This window comes from Sparus aurata, chromosome 5 (assembly GCF_900880675.1).
Source record: "Sparus aurata chromosome 5, fSpaAur1.1, whole genome shotgun sequence".
NCBI lineage: Eukaryota > Metazoa > Chordata > Actinopteri > Spariformes > Sparidae > Sparus > Sparus aurata.
This window is the reverse complement of record NC_044191.1, coordinates 35,111,261-35,132,480: the sequence shown is the minus strand read 5'-3', so window position 1 is coordinate 35,132,480 and position 21,220 is coordinate 35,111,261. Positions and strand designations below refer to the sequence as shown.

Genomic DNA, 21,220 nt, shown 5'->3' with positions numbered 1-21,220 from the left:
GTAAATTTGCATATTAGCTAAACATTTAGCATTTATATTTAACATTTAGATCGAGATGTAACATTTAGCATTCAGCATTCATATTTAACATTTAGATTAAATATTTAGCATTTAGATTTAGCATTTAGATTTAACATTTAGATCTGGATTTAACATTTAGATTTAAATTGACCATTTAGATATAACATTTAGCATTCAGCATTTATATTTAACATTTATATTTAGCATTTAGATTTAAAATTCAGATCTAGATTTAACATTTAGCATTCAGTATTTATATTTAACATTTAGATTTAAACATTTAGCATTTAGATTAAACATTTAGATCTAGATTCAACATTTAGCATTCAGCAAATATATTTAACATTTAGATTAAACATTTAGATCAAGATTTAACATTTAGATCTAGATTTGACATTTAGATTTAACATTTAGATCGAGATTTAACATTTAGATCGAGATTTAACATTTAGATCGAGATTTAACATTTAGATCGAGATTTAACATTTAGCATTTAGATTTAAATTGACCATTTAGATATAACATTTAGCATTCAGCATTTATATTTAACATTTAGTTTTAGCATTTAGATTTAACATTTAGATCTAGATTTAACATTTAGTATTTAGATTTAATATTCAGCATTTAAATTTAACATTTAGATCTAGATTTAACATTTAGATCTAGATTTAACATTTAGATCTAGATTTAACATTTAGATCTAGATTTAACATTTAGTATTTAGATTTAACATTCAGCATTTAAATGTAACATTTAGATCTAGATTTAACATTTAGATTAAATATTTAGATCTAGATTAAACATTTAGTATTTAGATTTAACATTCAGCATTTAAATGTAACATTTAGATCTAGATTAACATTTAGATTAAACATTTAGATCTAGATTTAACATTTAGTATTTAGATTTAACATTCAGCATTTAAATGTAACATTTAGATCTAGATTTAACATTTAGATTAAACATTTAGATCTAGATTTAACATTTAGTATTTAGATTTAACATTCAGCATTTAAATGTAACATTTAGATCTAGATTTAACATTTAGATTAAACATTTAGATCTAGATTTAACATTTAGCATTCAGCATTTATATTTAACATTTAGATGAAACATTTAGCATTTAGATGAAACATTTAGCATTTAGATGAAACATTTAGCATTTAGATTAAACATTTAGCATTTAGATTAAACATTTAGATCTAGATTTAACATTTAGATTTAAATTGACCATTTAGATATAACATTTAGCATTCAGCATTTATATTTAACATTTAGTTTTAGCATTTAGATTTAACATTTAGATTGAGATTTAACATTTAGCATTTAGATTTAACATTTAGATCTAGATTTAACATTTAGTATTTAGATTTAACATTCAGCATTTAAATGTAACATTTAGATCTAGATTTAACATTTAGATTAAACATTTAGATCTAGATTTAACATTTAGCATTCAGCATTTATATTTAACATTTAGATTAAACATTTAGCATTTAGATTAAACATTTAGATTTAACATTTAGATCTAGATTTGACATTCAGATTTAAATTGACCATTTAGATATAACATTTAGCATTCAGCATTTATATTTAACATTTATATTTAGCATTTAGATTTAACATTTAGATCTAGATTTAACATTTAGATCTAGATTTAACATTCAGCATTTAAATGTAACATTCAGCATTTAAATGTAACATTTAGATCTAGATTTAACATTTAGATCTAGATTTAACATGAAGCATTCAGCATATTCAACATTTAGATTTAACATTTCACATTTATATTCAAATGTAGCAATTATATTTAACATTTAGATTTAACATTTCACATTTATATTCAAATGTAGCAATTATATTTAACATTTAGATTTAACATTTAACATTTACATTTAACATTTAGATTTAGATTTAAATTACACACTTAGATTTACCATTTATACATAACATTTATATTTAACATTTATGTTTAGATTTAACATTTAGGTTTAGATATGATTGTAATATTTAGATTCACATTCAACATTTATATTCAACATTTAGCATTGATATTCAAATGTACCTTTTATAATCAACATTTATATTTATATTTAACACTTGGATTTAGATTTAAATTTGACATTTAGATTTAGTTTGAGATTTAACAGTTGGATTTAATATTTAACATTTTATATTGAAATTGAACATTTATATTTATATTTAACATTCAGCATTTCTATTTAAATGTTACATTTATGTTTAAATGTAACATTTACATTCAACATTTATATTTAATATTTAGATTTAACATCTAGATTTAGATTTGAATTTAACAGTTGGATTCAACATTTAGCATTTAGATTTAAATGTACCATTTATATTCAACATTTATATTTATTTTTATATTTCTCATTTAGATTTAACATTAAGCATTTATATTTTTAACATTTATATTCATATCTAACATTCATATTTAACATGTATATTTATATTCTAGATTTAGATATTTTTTTTTTTATTTAACAATGACATATTTTTACAAAAGAATGTTCACAATTATTGCTGTGTATCTGGTCAAAAGTAACATTTTTAAACCTGGTTTGTTGCTAAATGTGGCAAAAAGCTGTTGCTGTTTATTATAGGATGTGCAACTTTACAATCAGCCCCCCCATATATTGTCAGTTATTTTCTTACCAGTGAGAAGCAACATCAGCAGAGGACCTGACACATTGACGCTAAATTTTACTGTAAGCTAAAAAAGGTACAGAGAGGGCCCAGCCTTTTGAATCTAATCCTAATTGATGAAGGCTTGATGACCAAAGCATGTTGTGTATTAAAACTGGGGTCCATTTCACAAAGCGGGTTTAGTGAAAACTCTGAGTCTGTTAACCCTGAAATGAGGGAAACTGAGTTTTCCGTTTCACAAAGGGAGGTAACTCAAACCAGAGAAAGAGGGGTAACTTTAGCCTGTTTCACAGAGAGAGGTAACTTAAGCTCTCGGTCAGTTACCATGGTAACATACTTTCTGAACCTAACCTGGTCGGGACCAGGTTTTTCTCAACAAACCTCGAGTTTCTCTCTGTCTCCGCCCTCTTTCAGCCACACACAGTATTTGGTTTTCCTCATTCAGTCAGCAGGCGAGTTTTGGCGTAGTATAGTTCTCATTGATCATTGCAAAAATGCACCACCCGTTTTACGGGCATCTGCTTTCTTTCTTTTGGCTGAGTATAAGTCTGTTAGTTTAAATAGGCTTAATTATTTAACAGAACATGATATAGATGAGAAGACATTTGTGTGTGAAAACAGCATTATGTTGGGGATAAAACAACTGTACAGTCAAACAGCCACTTAATATTTACTTTACAATGTAAAACATGATCATCATGAGATTATGCCGAGGTCTAATGTTTTTCTGTTTCATCTTAAGCTGCAGCCAAGTGCGCTTCTCCCCCTCAGGTTTGCACCTAAATGAAATAAATTAATAGGCTACCACTCAAGCAGTTTCCCCCTGTAATATTATTGTGATTGCAAAGGACTACATTTAAACTTACGAATTGACCCGAGCACCAATGTTCTCCCACACCGTCTCCCTCTCTTTTGCTGCTGCAGCGGTGTTACACTTCCTTGTAAAAACGTGCTCAAACTCACCGTATGAGGGCATTAATATTTCCAATTCCAGTGGGGTGAAAAACGTAGCCCTCCTCTTCCCCGTTGCCATGGTGACTCGTCGAATCGGGGCTCCATTGATGCTGTCTTTTTCTACTTGTGGTGCACGTGCTTAACTCCAGGTTAAACTACTCCGAGTCGATCAAACTAACTCAAATCAGCTGTTCTGGAACCGAAAACTCAGAAATTCCTATCTCTGAGTAGATCAACTCAGAGTTCAGGGTGAGACTCAGTTTGTTGAACCTGCTTTGTGAAACGGACCCCAGATGATTGGCTCTCCTGGTAAAGAACGAGCCTCCAACAGGCTGCTGAGGTTGAGGATCAGCGTTTGAATCCTCTCTGTAGATTTTGCTGCATAAAGTAAAATCTAGCATCAAAATTTTTTTATTTTGAACCACAAGAAGTTGTTTAAATGCCTGAGAAGTCTAACATTTCATTGTGAAAACTTTTTATTTTGAACCCTGTGAGGACGTCACCTGGACATCACTAGTGACCATTTAAAAGACATCGAAAACATTTAGAGATGAAGGATATGTTAGATAAATATAACAAGGACAGTTTTAACAGCTCATATTTTTAATGATGACCAATTAGAATTTCATCAGTGTTATCAGGGCTGAATGTATGCTAGATCCTTGTGGAACAGAATCAGTGACCTCCAAGATCTGGAGCAGCGCCATTTACATCAGGATCTGACACCTCCTTTATCACGATCAGATAAATGCTGTCATCCTGTCATGGATAAAAAAACGCCATCTTTCTTAAGACATCTACAGCGATCATATGCCAAAATATTTGGACGATACCAGGGATAAACTACACAAAATCTTAGCTCGCGTTTTGTGCACAAAACTCACAGATTCAGCTACTTCAGGCGTCAAAATAAAGAAAATGATACACACATGATTTCTGAGGAACTTCAGTGGAAAATAAAAGAAGGACAGCAGAGATGAGATTGAATGGTAGATATGAAGGAGGTGACTAAATGCTTTTGCTATTGTACAAATTCAACAACTGTGTATTCACTCTATCAAACAAGATGATAAGCAGAAAAACTTCTGAGCTCACCAAGATTTAAAATCTTAGATTTTGGAGAGATGAGATGAAATATCTCGTTTTAAAGTTATTCAGTAATTTATATCTTTGTTTATATTTATGTTTTTAAAATTATCCTTTTTTTTCTATTAGTCGCAACTTTTGCAACTGTTGCAACTTTTAGATAAAGCAAAACTTGGCAACATCATCATTCCCCAAGTCACAGAACATATGAGAAACTCAGGAGGATCTTTAAAAAACATCATATCCCGGTTCTGTCATGACTGTTGATTCTTGCTCCTTGTGTCATGTTCTTGTGTCTGGTTTTGTCTTTTGGTTTCTTGTATTTGATTTCCATGTCTTTGTATCGTGTTTTGTTTTGTCTTATGTTTTGATTTTCCATGCCTCACTGTGTCTCTTATGTTCTTCCCTCTGTCTCCCTCTGTCTGTAGTATTGTTCCCTCCATGTTTTCTGCTCTGTGCTCCTCCCCCTCGTTACCTCATCTGGCCTCCTCCCTCCTCTCTCTCCTCACCTGTTCCTCGTGTTGTCATTAGTGTCTGTGTATTTAGTCTTTGTCTTTCCTGCACTTCTTGTCATTGCTTATGTCGCATCTGTTCTTGCAGCTGTCTGCGTCTGCCGCGATTCATGTTCCTGTCATGTTCTTCCAGTCTCCCCGTAGTATGTGTGTTTTTGGACCTTGAGTTTTGCATTTTGCATGTGTTTGATTTGAACTTTAATTTCTGATTTGAACTTTGCATTTTTCTTTGCACTTTGTCTTGCTGTTTTTGCCTTGGTTGCTACTTTGGTTTTTGTCCCCTTTTTGTCTGTTTTTGTACCTTGCTCCTTTGGTTTTCGCATTCAGTTTTGACTTAATAAAGCTCGTCTTTTGTTTTCCCATATCTTTGTCCTGTGAGTAACTGCATTTGGGTCCACCTCCTATATTCCTTCTTAGTTTTCCCCTTTAACCTCGGCGTGACAGGTTCACTCTAAACCTGCCAACACACTGAGGCAGACACTTGTCCATCCTAAAGACAAAACACTCAGGCATAGACAGAGTAATGTAGTTTATGGAGAGCACAGATTTGTACAATGGAGAGATAAAACAACCTCTCCATAAACGAGTGGACAACACAGGAGGGCCAACTCCTCATGTCAACACTCTGCTGTCCACTGACATCTGAAGGAGACAAATCGTTCTTTGAGGACAACAACGTGAACATGTTGTCCAGAGAAGACAGACGGTTTGAACGAGGAGTCAAAGAATCCACCTGTTTCGAACTGGAACGACCGTCTTTAAACAGAGGAGGTGACCTCAGACATTACTGATCATCCTCCTACAATGTAGTACTGAGTTCTCTCCCCAGACAGTTTAACAACCAGTCACACCTGGACTCACCTAGACTTAGCAACACATATGAAGGCTGATTGGACCAACGACCCACACGTGTCCTTAACGAATCTTCAAGGACACTCCCACACAGAGTGTAAAACCCTGCAGCTCTCCTCCAGTTAGTTAGAACTGAAGAAGCCTGTTGGATGAGAAGTGAAACGTCTCCAAGAAACTGAAACAAGTCCAGTTGCCTATGTTACAGCAGTAGAAGAAGTAGAGGAGGAGGAGGAATATTCTCCTGATGTTTTTACCTTCCTGTAATCTCAAACTATGGACATCTTGCACCAATTTTAGTTCGCATTTTCTGCACAATGATGTCGATGTATAATCCATAATAATGACAGTTTAAAGCTTCCTCTCTTATAAGTTAGTATCAATCAGAAACTGACAGAAGACACAAGAAACACACGTGAATGTTTTTATTTGAATGCTGAACTGATTGGACCCAGATTTGTCTGTAGATTTGTAGTTACACATGATGCATAAACACATAACACGTGATTTTATTATTCTTTAAAGGAACAGTTCACCCACAAATGAAAATCCATTAATTTCATGTTGTTTTGGTTATTTACATTTTAAATCAAGTCTGCAGCTACTTCAGTTGTTTAGCAGAATGCTGCAACTCTGTTTTACTGTGAAGCTCCAGAAATGTTCTGTGGACGACGACACTTCACCTGACTTTATATCATCAGGAGGAGGAGGAGAGGATGACTATATCATCAAGAGGAGGAGATGATGGCTTCATTAATCTGCTTAGAAATCTTCAAAGAAAGGACGCTCAGAACCTGGCTCAGAAAAATCATGTTTTTAAGTTGTCTTCAGTATCACAGTGGTCCAGTGATTGTTGTCTGTACATCCACAGGTTCACTGCTAACAGGAAGTGCTAACAGATGAATCAGAAAAGTTTAAATGTAGTTTTAGAGAATTTTATGATGTTTTTTAAGTTTTAGTCCCCAGATACACCAACTTTCCATCAGCATGGAGGGAGGAGATAATGACTGGATTTGTATTTTTATGTGAACTGTCCCTTTAACTGATAAAACAGTAAAAATCATAAGAGACTGTGACTGGATGGTAAGATCAGCTCAGCTGTAACCTCTGCTACAGAAGCTCTGTAGAATCAAAAAAATTAAAGAATCAACTTTGTTTAAATCAGGTTTTGTTTAACACGTTTTAATGACAAATCCAACGTTCTCTCTTGTGTGTTTTGTTGGTGAACTCATTTTCTACAGCGTGTCTGATCCAGGTTCTTGTGTCGAGGGTTGTGTTTGGACCGAGCGAAGCAGAGAGCCGCCTTCCGATCGCACTCACATGCTGCTCTCCGGCAGTAGTTGTTGGACGCTGTGGAGACAGTCAGAAAATACACATAATACAGATTGTGATGTTACAAACATTGAATAAATTAAAAACATTTGTTCCTACATTTTTGATTCTGGGGTGAACTGATCTTTTAAAATCAAGCCTTTTGTCAAATTCTCAACACAGCGTTGCAGATTTTCACAACAAAAGTGTTTAAAAACACCTCAAATTTAATGTTTAATTGTTGAGTTAAAGCATCCTGGTTCAGTCTTACCTGAGCAGGTCACCCGGTGTTGTGAACAGGTGTACCGATAATGAATAAAATATGGCTGGCTGAAGAAATGCTTGCATTGAGGATTCCTCATTTGTACTCCGTAGCAGTCATCATGAACTTTGCAGCACCTGAACACAGAAGGAAGAGTACAAGTTTGAGAATCCCACATTTATTTAGTTTTTAAAATGCTGACTGAAAAACAACTTACTGGTCCACTTCATCCACAGGAGTTCCCCGCCCACCAAAGCCGCAGTAGCAGCCGTAGTTGTTGTACTGTAAAGGGTTAACATCAGGCTGAACACACCAGATCATGTACCCAAACTGCCAGAACGCACGTGACCCCTTCTGACCGCTGACCACACAGGCTGCTGAGGCACATAAATACAAATGTGGATCAAATCAGCAGAACAGAAATACCCATGAAACACTGGTACAACATTGACAGAGAAGTGGTAAAAAAGACCTGAAAGAGACATAAAGATCATTTCATGGATCCATATTGTCAGTTCTTTTCTTACCAGAGAGAAGCAGCAACAGCAGAGGACCTGACAGGTTCATGGCTGCAGTCAGAGATGGTGAAGATGGTCTGGATGGTGAAGATGGTCTGGATGGTGAGGGTGTTGGTGCAGCCGTTCTTATAGAGCAGCAGTTGAGAAAAAAAGAGAAAAGATGGAGGCAAGTGGGTGTGACCTTTAAATCAGGGTGTACCTGACAAACTGTCTGTGTTGGTTCAGTTCCAGGTGTGACAATCGGTTCATGAATAAAACTCACTGAGCAGGAACATCTTGAAGAGACGTCAAACCAACGTCTTGACAACTTGAAAAGACGTCCAGTGAAGAGCTAGAATAAAAGTTCTTTGACATCTTTTATATGTTCACTAATGATGTTCAGGTCCTGACAGGGTTCAGAATGAAAGTTTTTACAATGTAATGTTAGACTTCTTTTCAACTTCACTCACAGACGTCTAAAGAAGATTCATTATGATGCTGCTTGAAAAAATGCTTTTTTAGTTAAAGATAAAAATATTTAGCTTTGCTTTATCTAGAAATTGCAAAATGTAAACATTTCCTGACTAACTGAAGAACAAAAGATCATTTTGTTAATATGAATTAAAAGATATCAGTTACTGGATTATGTAACGTTTATGAGGACCAATTAAAGCGTGTGTTCAGTGATGCTGATCAGAGCTATTAAATTAGTTCTGGTTAAATCCGGGACCTCACAGATTGTCACCAGCACCTATTTGATCAGGATCAGCCACCTCCTTTGTCTTTACCAGAGAAATGTTGTGTAATATTTAATGTTATTTCTTCTGTCCTTCTTTAACGTTTCACTGAAGTTCATTTCCTTGTTAGTATGTAAATATTTTGGCATATGATCACTGTAAACTTCACAAGAAAGAGGGCGTCCTAACCAGGACAGGACAAATAGTCCTGGATTCTGTTTCCAGCAGGATCTGGGCCAAATGAAGCTCTGATGACACTGATCCTCATTAAATACACTGCACAGCCCAAAAACAAAGTCACATACTCTGATATCTCATTGGACTGCCCTCAGCTTTGATTACAGCGCACATTTAACTGCATCATTTTTATAGGCTTATACAATCTCACAACATTTATTTCTGTCCAGAGTAATTTTCTGCCAAGATCTTGTATTGATGATGGGAGAGTCGGGCCCATGAATCGTGTCAGTGACATCTTGGAATATGCCGGTGTCATCAGCGAAGAAAAAATTCATTGATGGAAAAACCTGTTCATACGGAGAATAGATAAAATATCGCTGTTTAAAGAAACCCCTGCATTGAGGAATCCTCATTTGCACTCCGTAGAATTCATCATGAACTTTGCAGCACCTGAACACAGAAGGAAAGAGTGCATGTTTGAGAAAATCCCACATTTATTTAGTTTTTAAAATGTTGACTGAAAAACAACCTACTGGTCGACTTCATCCACAGGAGTTCCATGTCCACCGAAGCTGCAGTAGCAGCCGTAGTTATTGTACTTGAAAGGGTTAACACCAGGCTGAACACACCCGATTATGTTTTTAAAGTCCAATACAGAACCGAACCGCTCCTCACCGCTGCCTGTACAGGCTGCTGAAGCACACAGATACAAATATGGATGGTCTGGATGGTCTGGATAGTCTGGATATTCTGGATGGTGAGGGTGTTGGTGCAGCTGTTCTTATAGAGCAGCAGGTGAGAAAAAAAGAGAAAAGATGGAGACAAGTGGGTGTGAACTTTAAATGAGGGTGTACCTCACAAACTGTCTGTGTTGGTTCAGTTCACAATGGGTTTGTGATTGTTTGTGTGGAAATGATGGGAGAGTCTGGCTGATGAATCATGCCTTTCTTGGAGTCTGTCCGTGTCATCAGTGAAGAAAAAATCCATTGATGGAAAAACCTGCTCATTCTATAGTGTAGTGCTTCATGCACCATTAATAGGGAATTTTGGGTTAAATTTGACTATCAATAATAAATCATCCTTATCAGAGCTAATTATTAATTATGATAAGACCCAATTTATATTAGATCACCTCGGGGCACCAACATTGACGAAGGGAAAAGAGCCAATTCACCAAATCAGTCTCATAAAAAGGTACTTAACTATCAGTTTGTAACTCTGATTTATAATTAACTGAATAACTACGATCAAAATTCTGAACACAGTTTTAGTAGTTTCAGTTGTTTTCTTTGCTTGATGCACGCCAACAATTTGACCCTTCTGAAAACATCTTTTCCATGACCACAGGATGTCTTCTGACATGGACAAGAAGGAGAAGGAGAAGCATTGAACTAGTAACCCAATATCACCAGACTACCTTAACAAATGTGTCAGTTTAGTGAGTTGTTGAGTTAGGAAATAGAAATCTGTTACTACAGCATGCAAACTAGTGAAATCAAGGGGAAATTATGAATCAGTCGCTCTGTCTGTCAGACAAAATATCATGGACAACAAGTATGTGACCACTCTTCTCTACAAGCCAATATAATCCACAGAGCCATGATCCAGACTCTTATTTTGAAATAATAAGAACGTGTTGTTGCAGCTACTTGGAGTGTTTTGTTAAAACTTAACCTAAATATTCTCCTGACGTTTTTACCTTCCTTTAATCTCAAACTGTGGAAATCTTGCATCGATATTAGTTAAAATTTCTGCATGATGATGTCGATGTATAATCCATAATGATGACAGTTTAAATCTTCCTGTCTTATAAGTTAGTATCAATCAGAAACTGACATGTGAATGTTTTTATTTGAATGCTGAACTGATTGGACCCAGATGTGTCTGTAGATTTGTAGTTACATATGATGCATAAACACACAACATGTGATTTTGATTATTCTTTAAATTCAGTTATTTCATGTTGTTATTTACATTTTAAATCAAGTCTGCAGCTACTTTACATTTTATCAGACACTTTTTGTCCAAAGCGACTTACACTAATTCATACATTCACACACTCATGGTGGTGGCTGCCATGCAAGGTGCCGACCAGCACATTAGGATCAATTTGGGGTTCAGAATCTTGCCCAAGGACACTTTGATATGCATACCAAGAGAACTGAACCAGCAACCTTCTGATCACAAGATGCTGGCTCTACCCCCTGAGCCACAGCCACAGCTGGATGGTGAGATCAGCACAGCTGTAACCTCTGCTGCAGAACTCTGCAGACATGAGGACACAGAGAGGTTGAAATCCAAACTGAGAATCCCACTTCCTGTTTTTGATAAAGTCAACCATTTTTTTTATAGAATCAAACTTCTTTTGAATCAGGTTTTGTTTAAAAATGATAAAGAAATGATACTTTTTAAAGAGAAATCCAACGTTCTCTCTTGTGTATTTTGTTGGTTAACTCATTTTTTACAGAGTCTCTGATCCAGGTTGTGGTGTTTAGGGTTGTATTTGGCCCGAGCGAAGCAGAGAGCTGCTGCCCGATCGCACTCACATGCAGCAGCCTGGCACTTGCCATTGAATGCTGTGGAGACAGAGTCAAAAATACACATAATACAGATTGTGATGTTACAACCACTAAATAAATAAAGATGGATAAAATAATGCTGCAGGTCAGAGGAAAAATATAGACTTTTGATTCTGAGGTGAAGTGACCCTTTATATTCACTCACATTAAAAAGAAATCAAGCCTTTTGTCAAATTCTCACCAGTGTAGTCAAAAAATGTCACCACAAAAGCGCTTAAAAATATGGAGCACATGCTAAAATAAACAGCAACTTCTTGCCACATTTAGCAAAAAAACATGTTTAAAAAACATATGTGAAATGTTTTTTGTATGTTACTTTTGACCAGATTTATAGCAATATTTGTGAACTTTGTGATATTTACTTATATATAAATATAAACCCCGATCCCCGCTTGAAAGACTAAAATTTTGTCAAAAAAAGAACAAAAATATATTTCATTGTCACTAATGGTCAGTAAAATGTTTTTAAGCTCACCATGTCCAGTATTCAGAATTCAAAACATTTATTCACAAATATGTTCTATTTTTTGTTAAGTGGAGCCAGCCAGTCCTGTGTATGTATGCAAATAAGCCATGGGCGCCAAACAGAAGAAAGACGTAACGTTGAGAAGTTGTACTAAATATAGCTAGCAAGCAAACGCTAAACCAGAGTGTATCACTCACACACTTTGGGATCACATCCAAAAAGGTGGCACTCAGAGATGAGGATGCACCGAAACACGATGCTGGTGCAGATAGAACAGTGGGCCCACTCGCTACCGGAACAGAGGATCCTCAGATCCCCAGAAGAACTACATGAAGTTGAGGCCGAGTCCGCCAAAGACACAGCAGGTGCTGAGGGAATGTTAGCTGCTACTGCTGCTAGCACAAGTGACTTGCTGGCTGGTTGGACAACGAAGCAGGTGGGCGAATGGAAAGACTGCAACCCTTGGCTTGACATTAAGGCAGGAAAATTGGGGTGTTTAGTTGCAGGAAAGCAAAAACGTTACTACTCTCAGAAAAGGGACCAGGTTTACACCTTGCAAAGAATGGATCAATGGTGATGTTACTAGCTCTGAAGCAAAGAGGCTACGAAAGAAGATCTACAGACAAAAGGACAGCAAGGCCCACACAAGGTCAGTGGAAATAACCCAGATGAAAGAGAAAGACACCCTCCCGAACACTTTCATCGATATACAGTTCTGATTTACTCAAAAAAACCACAGTCTCGTTCAGAACAGCTTACACCGTGGCAAAGGAAAGGCTATCATACAAAAAGCTCAACCCACTCATGACAATGCAGGAGCTTAATGGAGCCAAAGTTGGTAATATCCACAAATCTGACCATGCATGCGCAGAAATAATCAGCCACATTGCCAAGGAAATGCACCGCAAATTCTTCTTCTACGTAAAATGTGATGTCAGCTGGAAGGGGGATGTAGACAATGTTTTCCTGGATCTAGTGGAAATTACAGATGGGGTCGATGCTGAATCCATTTATAACTTGATGATTGCGAGTCAACATAAAGCCGGAATAGATGATGACTTTTTGAAGATGCACCTGATAAGCACCGCCACCAATGGAGCTGCGGTGCTCACAGGAAAAGCCAGTGGGCTTGTCATTAGACTCAAAGAAAAGTTTCCGAACGTGCAGTCTGTTCACTGCCTGGTGCATAGATCAGAACTAGCTGTCAAAGATGCTCTTAAAGAAGTGGCTGGCAATAATCAGTTTGAGTTCTTTATTTCAAAGTTATATTCACTCTACAATCAGTCACCCAGGAACACCAGATTGCATAGAGAATCAGCGGCCGAGCTCGACATGGAAATACTGAAAATAGGTCAAATCTTCACCATCAGATGGGTTGCCAGCAGCTTTAAAACAGAAAAGCAAAACAGAAAGATTTCCCTGCACTAGCACTCCATTTCAAAACAGCCAGTGAGGACACATCACGCAATGATCTTAAGAGGCAAAAATACAAGGGATTTCTGAAGCACCTTGCTTCATGAAAGACATCATGCGGTCTCAGTTTTATGAATCAGTGATTACGTCTCTAACTAAGCGATTACCAGAGTCAGATTTGGTCCTGTTGCTCAAAGCTCTTGACAAGCGTTGTTGGCCAGGAGAGCAGTAGGACTTGATTTTGCATGGCGAACCAGAAGTGCACAGCATTCTGAAAGAGCTTGGCGAACCAACCAGGGAGGCCATGGAGCAGTTTCGAGACTGGAAACTACAGGCACTGCACCGGGGAAAACAGTGGAAAGACTGTGCATAGCAAGTCGCACGTATCTCCCCACGTCAGCTAAGTGCGAACAAGGCTTTTCTGCAGTTAATAACACCGACAACCAGACCCACAACAGGTTGCAGGAGGACAGCCTGTCTTCACTCCTGTTTGTGGACCTCACCAGACCTCCCCTGGACAAATTCAACCCAGTTCCATTTGTCAGAAGCTGGATTAAAGCAGGACATCACCTCTCTTCTTCCTGGAAACCAGGATGGCAACCATAAGAAGTTGAGCCAAGGCATCTTTGGTCTGTTCTAACTTAAGGTAAGAAGCTATTTTTTCAAACTTTGTAGTGACTGAATTGTGATGATAGAACTGATTGTTGTGCATAAGTATTTTAGTGCTTCCTCTATTTTGTAAAGAGATGTGTCTTATTTCTCCAGCCTCCCTCTCGCGCGAGTGCCAGAGTCAACTTTACAATCCCCATACAAGAACACCAAAAATGTGATGTCTAAATTGTTGTGTTGAAGCATTCTGATTTAGTCTTACCTGAGCAGGTCACCTGGCCTTTTGAACAACTGTACCAGTAAGGAAGAGTATATGGTGTTAAAAGAAATGAGAAGAAACCCCTGCAAGCAGGATTCTTCATGCATGCTCCATAACAGTCATCATGAACTTTGCAGCACCTGAGAACACAGAAGGAAAGAGTGCCTGATTGAGAATATCGCACATTTATTTAGTTTTTTTTATAAATGTTAACTGAAAAACAACCTACTGGTCCACTTCATCCACAGGAGTTCCCTGCCCACCGAGGCCGCAGTAGCAGCCGTAGTTGAGGTACTTGAAAGGGCAAACACCAGGCTGAACACAGCTGATCATGTACCCAAACTGCCATACAGCATTGATCTGCTTCTCACCGCTGACGATACAGGCTGCTGAGACACACAAATCCAAATATGGATCCAATCAGCAAAACAGAAATATCCATGAAAGACCTTAAAATAGACATAGAGATCATTTTATGCATGCATATTGTCTATGGGGTGCCGAATGTTAAGATGCGCATGCTAAAATAACAGCAACTTTTCACCACATTTAACATGTATACATTTTAAAATGTTACCAGATTTACAGCAATATTTGGGAACTTTGTGATATTTCTTCTCTTGTGAAAATATAATGTCAATGTTAGATCTAAATGGAAAAATATAAATCTAAATGTTACATTTAAATCTAAATGTTAAATCTAAATCTAAATGTTAATTCTAAATGCTAAATGATGAATCTAAATCATGGGTGAAACTAAATATTTAGCTAATATGCAAATTCAAACTGCCTCCCTAGATTTAACATTCAGCATTTATATTGAAATTTAACATTTGGATTTAGATGTAGGTTTAAAAGTAATATTTAGATTTAGATTTAGATTTAACATTTAGCATTTACATTTGAATTTAATATTTACATTTGAATTTAACATTTACATTTATATTCAAATTTAACATTTAGATTCATATTTAACAATTATATTCATATTTAACATTTAGATTTAGATTTAACATTTAGATTCATATTTAACCATTATAGTCATATTTAACATTTAAATGTAGATTTATATTTTACATTTATATTCAACATTTAGATTTAGATTTATCATTTAAATTCAGATTTAGATTTAACATTTAGCATCTATATTTAAATTTAACTTTGATTTATATTAAACAATTATATTTATATTATCATTTATATTCATATTTAACATTTAGCATTTAAATTTAACATATATATATTGAACATATAGATTTATATTTAACATTTACATTTATATATAACATTTCACATTTTGAGTTAATATTTAACATTTATATTTAAAAAACATTTTATATTTGACTTTGACATTATATTTTTTAAAAATAAGTAAATATCACAAAGTTCACAAATATAGCTGTTCACATATTCACATGTTTTTTTAAACGTGGTTTGTTGCTAAATGTGGCGAAAAGTTGCTGTTTATTTTAGCATGCGCAACATTACAAACGGCGCCCCATATATTGTCAGTTATTTTCTTACCAGTGAGAAGCAGCATCAGCAGAGGACCTGACACATTCATGGCTGCAGTCAGTAGTGGTCTGGATGGTGAGGGTGTTGGCGCAGCCGTTCTTATAGAGCAGCAGGTGAGATAAGACTGAAACAAGTGGGTGTGAACTTTGGATAATGTCTTACCTGTCAGACTTTCTGTGTTTGGTGCAGTTCCAAGTGTGACAATCGGTTCAAAGACGTCCAGTTGAGAGCCAGGATAAAAGTCCAGGTGTAGTCCTGACAGGGTTCCGAATGAAAGTTTTTACAAAGTTATATTAGACTTCTAAACAACTTATTTTCATTCAAAATTAAAGTTTTTATGACGCCAAATTTTACTATAAGCTGAAAAAGCTTCAGAAAGGATGCGGCCCTTGAATCTTATCCTACTTGATGAAGGCTTGATGACCAAAGCATGTTGTGTATTAAACCTGATGAGTAGCTTTCCTGATGAAGTTCATGCCTCCAACAGGCTGCTGAGGTTTCAATCCTCTCTGTAGTTTTTGCTGCATGAAGTAAAATCTAGTGTCATAAAAACTTTAATTTTGAACCACAATAAGTCGTTTAGACGCCTGTGAAGTCTAACATTATACTGTAAAAACTTGAACCCATCATCGACATCAAAAACATTTAGAGATAAAGACACTGAAGGATATGTTAGATGAATATAACAAGGGCAGTTTTAATAGCTCATGTAGTTTATGATGACTATCAGAGTGTGATCAGTGTCATTAAGGCTGAATTTATACCAGATCCTGCCAGAACAGAATCAGTGACCTCCAAGATCTGGACCAGCGCCAATCAGATCAGGATCTGGCACCTCCTTTGTCACTATCAGATAAATGCTGTGTAATATTTAATCTTATCCATCCTATCATGGATAGTTAACGCCCTCTTTCTTGAGAAGTCTGTGACCATATGCCAAGATATTTAGACACTAACAAGGATAAACTACACGAAATCTTAGCTCGCATTTTGTGCACAAAACTGACAGATTCAGTAACTTCAGGCGTCAAAATAAAAAAAATATACCACACATGATTTCTGTGGAATTTCCAATGGAAAATAAAAGAAGGACTTCAGAGATTAGATGAAATATTACACAACATTTCTCTGGTAGAGACGAAGGAGGTGACTGATCCTGATCAAATAGTTGCTGGTGATAATCTGTCAGGTTCCGGATTTAACAAGAACTGATTTTAATAGCTCTTATCAGTGTCACTGAACACACACTTTGATTGGTCCTCTTTATCAGCTGTTTAAATATTATCTTAATGCTTTAGCTACTGTACAAATTCAACTGTCCAATCTGTGTATTCACTCTATCAAACAAGATGACATGCAGCTAAAATGTTGAGAAAAGATGATCAACTATGACAAAACACTTCTGAGATGACGAGACTTAAAATCTTGTTTTGAAGTGAAGTAATTCAGTAATTTATATCTTTGAATTTATACTATTAAAATGACGTCTTGTTCTTCAGTTAGTCAGACAGAAGAATTGACAGAAGACACAAGAAACGCAAGTGAATGTTTTTATTTGAATGCTGTACTGATTGGACTCAGATTTGTCTGTAGATTTGTAGTTACACATGAAGCATAAACACACAACAGGTTATTTTGATTATTCTTTAAAGGAACAGTTCACCCACAAATGAAAATCCAGTAATTTCTCACATGTGCAGAACCTGCCTTATAAAAATCATGTTTTTAAGTTGTCTTCAGTATCACAGTGATCCAGTGATAGTTGTCTGTACATCCACAGGTTCACTGCAAACAGGAAGTGCTAACAGCTAATTCAGCAAAGAGATTACGACTGGATTTGTATTTTTACATGAACTATTCCTTTAACTGATAAAACAGTATAAATCATAAGAGACTGTGACTGGATGGTGAGATCAGCTCAGCTGTAACGTCTGCTACAGAAGCTCTGCAGACATGAGGACACAGAGAGGTTGAAATCCAAACTGAGAATCTCACTTCCTGTTTTTGATCAAGTTAAACATTTTCTTATATAATCAAACTTATTTTAAATCAGTTTTTGTTCAAAAATCATGAAAAAATTAAACTTGAAAGAGAAATCCAACGTTCTCTCGTGTGTGTTTTGTTGGTTAACTCATTTTTTACAGCGTCTCTGATTCAGGAACTTGTGTTTAGGGTTGTATTTGGCCCGAGCGAAGCAGAGAGCTGCTGCCCGATCGCACTCACATGCAGCAGCCTGGCACTTCTTGTTGGTCCCTGTGAAGACATAAAATACACATAATAAAGATTGTGATGTCACAAACACTAAATAAATTAAAGACATGACATTGAAATGGCATTATTTTTTATATATACAGTTTCTACTCCTGTACCCTTCTCCCCACAAGTCTGTACCCTTCTCTGCACAAGTCAAGAGCCTCGGCGTCATTCTGGACAGCACCCTCTCATTTGCACCTCACATCAAAAACATCACCCGGACTGCCTTCTTCCACCTCCGAAATATCTCCAGACTCCACCCATCACTGTCCCAGTCCAGCACCGAAATCCTGGTTCATTCATTTGTCACTTCCCGCATCGACTACTGCAATGCCCTCCTCACCGGACTCCCCACCAAACTTATCAACAGACTGCAAATCATCCAGAACTCAGCCGCCCGGATTATCACCCGCACCAAATCATCTGACCACATCACCCCTATTCTCATCCAACTTCACTGGCTCCCTGTACAATACTGCATCCACCACATAAACCTCCTCCTCACATACAAAGCTCTCCACCATCTAGCCCCCACCTACCTCTGCAACCTCCTCCACGAATACAGCCCCTCTCGCACCCTCAGCTCAACCTCTGCTGGACTGCTAACCATCCCCACACCACGCCTCAGTACCATGGGTGCCCGAGCCTTCAGCTGCTCAGCACCCAGACTATGGAACTCTCTCCCCCCACACATAAGACAGTCAGACTCCATCGCAACATTCAAATCCAAACTCAAAACCCACCTGTTCAAACTGGCATACTCACTCTGACTGGTCACTGTGCACTACACTTTTCTTTTCTTTTCTTTTTCTTTTTATGTCAATGTTTGTTTTTAATATTCTGTGATGTTATTCTGTGATTTTGTGCTTTTATCCTATGTAAGGTGACCTTGGGTAACTTGAAAGGCCCCATCAAACAAATAAAATGTATTATTATTATTATTATTATTATTATTACTCCAGGAACAAACAAACTCTACCCTGGAATATTGGGAACTACACTTGATTTTAAGGCATAACATCAGTTACAGCAAAAAAAAAACTTAAGCAACAATGTGAAATACGCATATTATTAACACTGTAACTGTAACTGTACTGAGCTCCAAGTGAACATGGTCGGTGTCGGACTGAACACCAGAACAATCAACTAAAATAATTAAAATAACGTTACAGGTCAGATATGCATGTACAGATATGCATTTTGATTCTGGAGTGAACTGATCCTTTAATATCAAGCCTTTTGTCAAATTCTCACCAGCATCGTTACAGGTTTTCACCACCAAAGTGTTTAAAAACACCACAAATTCGATGTTTAAATTGTTAAGTTAAAGCATCCTGGTTCAGTCTTACCTGAGCAGGTCGGCCGGTGTTCTGTACAGGTGTACCGATAATGAATAAAATAAGGCTTGTTAAAGAAAGTCTTGCATTCAGGATCCCTCATTTGTGCTCCATAGCAGTCATCATGAACTTTGCAGCACCTGAACACAGAAGGAAAGAGTGCGTGTTTGAGAAAATCCCCAAGTATTTAGTTTTTAAAATGTTGACTGAAAAACAACTTACTGGTCCAGTTCATCCACAGGAGTTCCCTGCCCACCGAGGCCGCAGTAGCAGCCGTACTTGTTCTACTTTAATACGTTAACACGAGGCTGGACACAGCTGATCATCCTCCCAAACTGCCATACACCATTGCTCTGCTCCTCACTGCTGACTATACAGGCTGCTGAGGCACACAAATACAAATATGGATCAAATCAGCAGAACAGAAACATCCATGAATGAGACACAAAGATCATTTCTTAGATCCATATTGTCAGTTGTTTTCTTACCAGTGAGAAGCAGCATCAGCAGAGGACCTGACACGTTCATGGCTGCAGTCAGAGATGGTCAGGATGGTGAAGATGGTGAAGATGGTCTGGATGGTGAAGATGGTTTGGATGGTGAAGATGGACTGGATGGTCTGGATGGTGAGGGTGTTGGTGCAGCCGTTCTTATAGAGCAGCAGGTGAGAAAAAAAAGAAAAGATGGAAACAAGTGGGTGTGAACTTTAAATGAGGGTGTACCTGATCTGTGTCTGTGTTGGTTCAGTTCCAAGTGTGACAATCGGTTCATTAAACAAACTCACTGACCAGGAACATATCGAACAGATGTCAAACCAACGTCTTTGATGACTTGAAAAGACGTCCAGTGACGAGCCAGAATAAAAGTTCTTTGACATCTTTTAAATGTTCACTAGTGATGTTCAGGTCCTGACAGGGTTAATAATTAAAGTTTGAACAATATAATGTCAGACTTCTTTTCAACTTCAGTCACAGACGTCTAAAGTTTCATTATGATGCTGCTTAAAAAATGTTTTTTTAATCAGCTGCTTGTCATTTTGTTTGATAGACTGAATACACAGATGTTGAATTTGTACAGTAGCTAGCGCATTAACATAAGAATTTAAACAGCTCATAAAGTTTATGAGAACCAATTAAAGTGTGTGTGCAGTGATAACAGCAACTATAACTAGTTCTGGTTAAATCCAGGGCCTAACAGATTGTCACTGGCAACTATTCTAGGATTCAACGATCCTTTTTCTCTCCCAGAGAAATGTTGTGTAATTTTATCTCTGCTGTCCTCCTTTTATTTTCCACTGAAGTCCACATCCTTGTTAGAATGTAAATATTACAATCATATGATTTATATGATATAAGAGGGCGTCCTAACCAGGACAGGATTATAAGATCACATATTTATCTTGTAGTGACAAAGAAGGTGCCTGATCCTGATCAAATTGGCGCTGGTCCAGATCTACGATGTCCCAGGTTCTGTCAAGGATCTGGGTCAAATTAATCTCTGATGCTAGTGATCGCAGCCCATTGGACCGCCTTCAGCTTTGATTACAGCACACATTCTCCGTGGCATCGCTTTGATGAGCATATACAATATCACAACATTTATTTCTGTCCAGAGTTGCATTAACTTTTGGTCACAGTCTTCATCTTGTATTGATGATGGGAGAGTCAGCCCGCTGCATGAGGGCTTCTGAAGCACATCTCAGTGAGGTTCAGG

At 36.8% G+C, this 21,220-nt stretch overlaps 2 protein-coding genes and 1 pseudogene across 2 annotated transcripts; all 3 read right to left on the bottom strand.

The window, feature by feature from the left end:
• Positions 1–7,284: 7,284 nt before the first annotated feature.
• LOC115581314 (phospholipase A2-like) lies at positions 7,285–8,286 on the bottom strand. Its single transcript, XM_030416295.1, has 4 exons — positions 8,190–8,286; positions 7,880–8,039; positions 7,672–7,799; positions 7,285–7,439 (listed from the first exon to the last, which is right to left on the bottom strand). Exons 1-4 carry the CDS (start codon positions 8,227–8,229, stop codon positions 7,318–7,320), a joined length of 450 nt encoding a protein of 149 aa, XP_030272155.1. The 5' UTR covers positions 8,230–8,286; the 3' UTR covers positions 7,285–7,317.
• A 3,244-nt stretch (positions 8,287–11,530) lies between these two features.
• Positions 11,531–15,966, bottom strand: LOC115581320 (phospholipase A2-like). Its single transcript, XM_030416303.1, has 4 exons — positions 15,927–15,966; positions 14,632–14,788; positions 14,406–14,542; positions 11,531–11,652 (listed from the first exon to the last, which is right to left on the bottom strand). The coding sequence occupies exons 1-4, from the start codon at positions 15,964–15,966 to the stop codon at positions 11,531–11,533; spliced, it is 456 nt and encodes a 151-aa protein (XP_030272163.1).
• A 2,082-nt stretch (positions 15,967–18,048) lies between these two features.
• LOC115581321 (phospholipase A2-like) lies at positions 18,049–20,035 on the bottom strand (annotated as a pseudogene).
• Between the last annotated feature and the right edge of the window lie 1,185 nt (positions 20,036–21,220).

Bases quoted from the DNA above. Each gene is read 5' to 3' on its own strand.
- LOC115581314 (XM_030416295.1), bottom strand. From the start codon at position 8,229: ATGAACCTGTCAGGTCCTCTGCTGTTGCTGCTTCTCTCTG. The intron at 7,800-7,879 runs GTAAGTTGTTTT...TTCTGTGTTCAG, and splicing joins CCTGTGGATGAAGTGGACCA to GTGCTGCAAAGTTCATGATG. The intron at 7,440-7,671 runs GTAAGACTGAAC...CTGTCTCCACAG, and splicing joins ACACCGGGTGACCTGCTCAG to CGTCCAACAACTACTGCCGG.
- LOC115581320 (XM_030416303.1), bottom strand. From the start codon at position 15,966: ATGAATGTGTCAGGTCCTCTGCTGATGCTGCTTCTCACTG. The intron at 14,543-14,631 runs GTAGGTTGTTTT...CTGTGTTCTCAG, and splicing joins CCTGTGGATGAAGTGGACCA to GTGCTGCAAAGTTCATGATG. The intron at 11,653-14,405 runs GTAAGACTAAAT...CTGTCTCCACAG, and splicing joins AGGCCAGGTGACCTGCTCAG to CATTCAATGGCAAGTGCCAG.